At 38.3% G+C, this 3,329-nt stretch overlaps 1 protein-coding gene across 1 annotated transcript in view; it reads right to left on the reverse strand.

The window, feature by feature from the left end:
• Nucleotides 1–3,329, reverse strand: part of MORC1 (MORC family CW-type zinc finger 1) — a 255,866-nt gene that overhangs the window by 217,573 nt on the left and 34,964 nt on the right. The window contains exon 6 of the mRNA XM_006895351.1: nucleotides 1,854–1,959. Within this exon, the coding sequence (XP_006895413.1) occupies nucleotides 1,854–1,959 (106 nt within the window). The remainder of the gene's footprint in view (nucleotides 1–1,853; nucleotides 1,960–3,329) is intronic.

Below are 3,329 nucleotides of genomic sequence, written 5' to 3' on the forward strand. Positions count from 1 at the left end.
AGTAAACTCAGTCTCTTAAGGACAAATACTACATAAGGTCTTTATTGTAAAAATAGAGGGAAACTACTAGTAAGATGTGGAAATAAGTCCAACGTGGGAAGTGGAGAGGGGCAATGAGGCCTGAGGTTAGGGAAGAGAAAAGTTATGGGGTCACAGAGTTTGTGGGCAGAGGGAATGTGTGAAGGAATTAGGCGAGATCCAGTGGGGATCTGAAAGGATGGAGTGATAGTGGGCATAGATCAATGGTGATTAATTTCATTAAACACACTATGAATTAAAGAATGTGTGTAATACAATGTACATTAATTAAGTATATTGTATATAAATTTAGTATTCACACCAATATAAAATAAAAGATTAAAAAGAAATAAAGCATTAAACTATGAGTTAATATTTTTCTATCCAAATGATAATACTTTCAATGTACTGAGTTAAACAAAACATATTATTACAATTTCTCAGGTTCCTTCTACTTTTTTTAGCATCACAGATAAAAAATTTAAAATTTCATATGTGACTTATATTTTTGGCTCTCATAATTCTATCGAACACTAGCATAAACTTTTTTTTTTATTTTGAACACTAGCATAAACTCTTGACCAAAACAAGGATTAGGGACACTGATTCCCCACAAAGACAAAACTCCAGATAAAATTTAGTTGACCCTTGGACAACAAGGGACCTCTATCTACTGGCAGTTCATAGGGAGCTGCATTGCTAACCCAAAGGCAGTGGTTTTCTGGTATTTTAAACCATTAGCAGCTCCACATGAGGAAAACAGACTATCTCCTCCTACGCAACTGACAACCTGATTCTACAGCAATGAATTTGAGGGTGGTTTTTGTTTTGTTTTGTATTGTTTTGTTTTGTTTTTAACAAGACAGGTGTGATGTTAGGCTAAAAGTTGCCTTTTTTTAGCCATTACAGTTTGTCTGGTAACCATCTACGTTAATCGAAGGTACATGATGTTGCAAATTGCTAACAGCTGTGGGACTAGGATAAGAGAAAGAGTACTTCCCACACTGGGCAGCAACACTTGAGACAAGCAAGACTTGTGGCAGGACTTGAGGGAGTCTGCAGCAAGACTCTGTTGAGAGTGAGATCTTGGTGATGGTGGTGGAAAGACTGTGGTATTGTTGTGGAGAAACAAGATGTGACCTGAGGCTTCGTGAATTTGTGCTGGGCACAGTAAAAAGTTTTTTACTGTTCTTGCTGGCTGCTTGAAGGAGAATCTGGCTTATAACTGCTCTGAGCCAAACACTGCTGGATGGTTTGGATTTGACTGCTCAAATAAAGACAGAGCCTTGACTAATTGAGGAATTGTGCCTTGGAACTTGGGCCAAAACCTGGACTTGTATTGAGTGATAAACTTTGACTCCCCTACTCTCCAATTTATTTCCCTAATAAATACTATTTCCAGTGCCTCAACTGCATATCTGTGAGTCAGCATGGAATAAACAAACCTCTTGCTGTTGGTGTGGCTCTAGAGGTACTATGGAGCTGGGCTGTGAGCTCTTTATCTGCTTTCTGCTCTGGGGAAGTGAGGAATTGTGTTCTTCATACTCTCTGGCCCTTTCAGAGAGATGTTCATAATCTTGTGCCCCTATGCCTGATTTTCTGCTCTTTAGACAATCAATTTAACTGCCTAGGATTCTCTGCTTCTTAGGAAGCTTCCCAGGTCACCCTAAGGCTCAATTAGGTTTATGAGCTACTAACTTAATTCCATTAATTTCTAAGTTGGTAACATGAATTGTCTCACTACGAGGCTCAGTGGTCTAGGTCTAAAAGCAAGACTAAGAGCTCCTAAGTCCATACTTTAGTCATTATTGAGAAATACTGTATCAAATACTTACTCATCAAGAGCTCCAGCTACCAGAATATCTTCTTGGTCAGTTTTAATATCCATCTCTGGTTCTCCATTAAGTAAAAGCTTCAAGTTAAAAATAATCAACAAAGTACCTAGAAGAAAACAGATATTTGGCTTGTAACCATTTTAAATACATTGAATGTTAGTCTTGTGTTACCGTCTCATTTATTAAATTGAGCAGACCAAATTTTTTATTGTACTTCAATAAATAATATGCATGGAAAAGTTTCAAGAGATATGTATTTATAGCATGTTCCATCCTCTGCTAAAGAATTTTTACAGCATGGATATTCTTATTATTACTCATTTAGTTATAACTTTTTAATACAGATTCTTAACCTTTGACATTCTATTAATAATTGTTTTTGTTGATTGCCTTCAAGTCAAGCATAACTCATAGCAAACCTATGAACAAAAGGCCTGAAGCCTCTCTACAACTATTAACATTTATCAAAGTTCATAGAGTTTCTGGAGGCATGTTATTTAGGAATTAAATGCTCTCCAACTTCCAAACCTGCCATAGTATGTTATTGTTTTTACGTGCCATTGAGTGGTCTGCAATATATAGCAACCCTATGTACAGCATCTCTGAACCCTTCTCTGTCCTGAGCCAGTCTCACTAACTGTGACACACCAACCCCTATTGCCTCAGTTACTATATCAATCCATCTCATTCAGGGGATCTCCCTCTCCTATGCTGTCCATCCACCCTTCCAAGAATGAAATCCTTCTCCAACGACCAATCTCTCCTGGCCATGTGCCCAAAGTAAGTGAGGTGGAACTTCAAAATCCTAGCCTCCAAGGAGAGATTTGGTTTCACCCTCTCCAAGACTGACCTATTTGTTTTCTTGGCAGTCCATAGTATGTTCGAGACTCTTCTCCAGCACCACAACTCAAAGGCATCCATTCTTCTTCTGTCATCCTTAGTCATTATCTAATTCTCTGAAGTATCACAAGTAATTGAGAAAACCATGGCCTGGACTAGGTGCACCTTTGTAGCTAGACCAACATCATTGCTCTTCAGTACTTTGGAGAGGTTCATGACAGGAGATATTTCCAGTGTAGTTCTTCTTTTGATTTCTTGACTGCTGGTGTCAAGAATGTTCATTGTGGATCCAAGCAAGCTGTAATAGTTAACAACCTCAATCAATCTCTTCTCCATGTAATATTGTGTTGCCAATTTTTCCAGGGGTGAGAATCTTTGTCTTCTTGATGTTGACCTTCAATCCATAATGCAAACTACAGTCCTTGACCTTTTGAAGCAAGTGTTTCAGGTCCTCCTCACTTTCAGCAAGAAAAGTTGTATCATCTGCATATCATAGGTTGTTGATGAGTCTTTCTCCAATCCTGATGCCACACTCCTCCTCATAAAGCCTTGCTTCCCAAATGATCTGTTCTGCATACATATTGAAAAGGTATATAGGGACAGGATGCATCCCTTACACATTCCTTTCCTAATTTG

The sequence above is a fragment of the Elephantulus edwardii genome, unplaced genomic scaffold, assembly GCF_000299155.1.
Source record: "Elephantulus edwardii isolate Elephantulus edwardi_28Jun2011 unplaced genomic scaffold, EleEdw1.0 scaffold00165, whole genome shotgun sequence".
Taxonomy (NCBI): domain Eukaryota; kingdom Metazoa; phylum Chordata; class Mammalia; order Macroscelidea; family Macroscelididae; genus Elephantulus; species Elephantulus edwardii.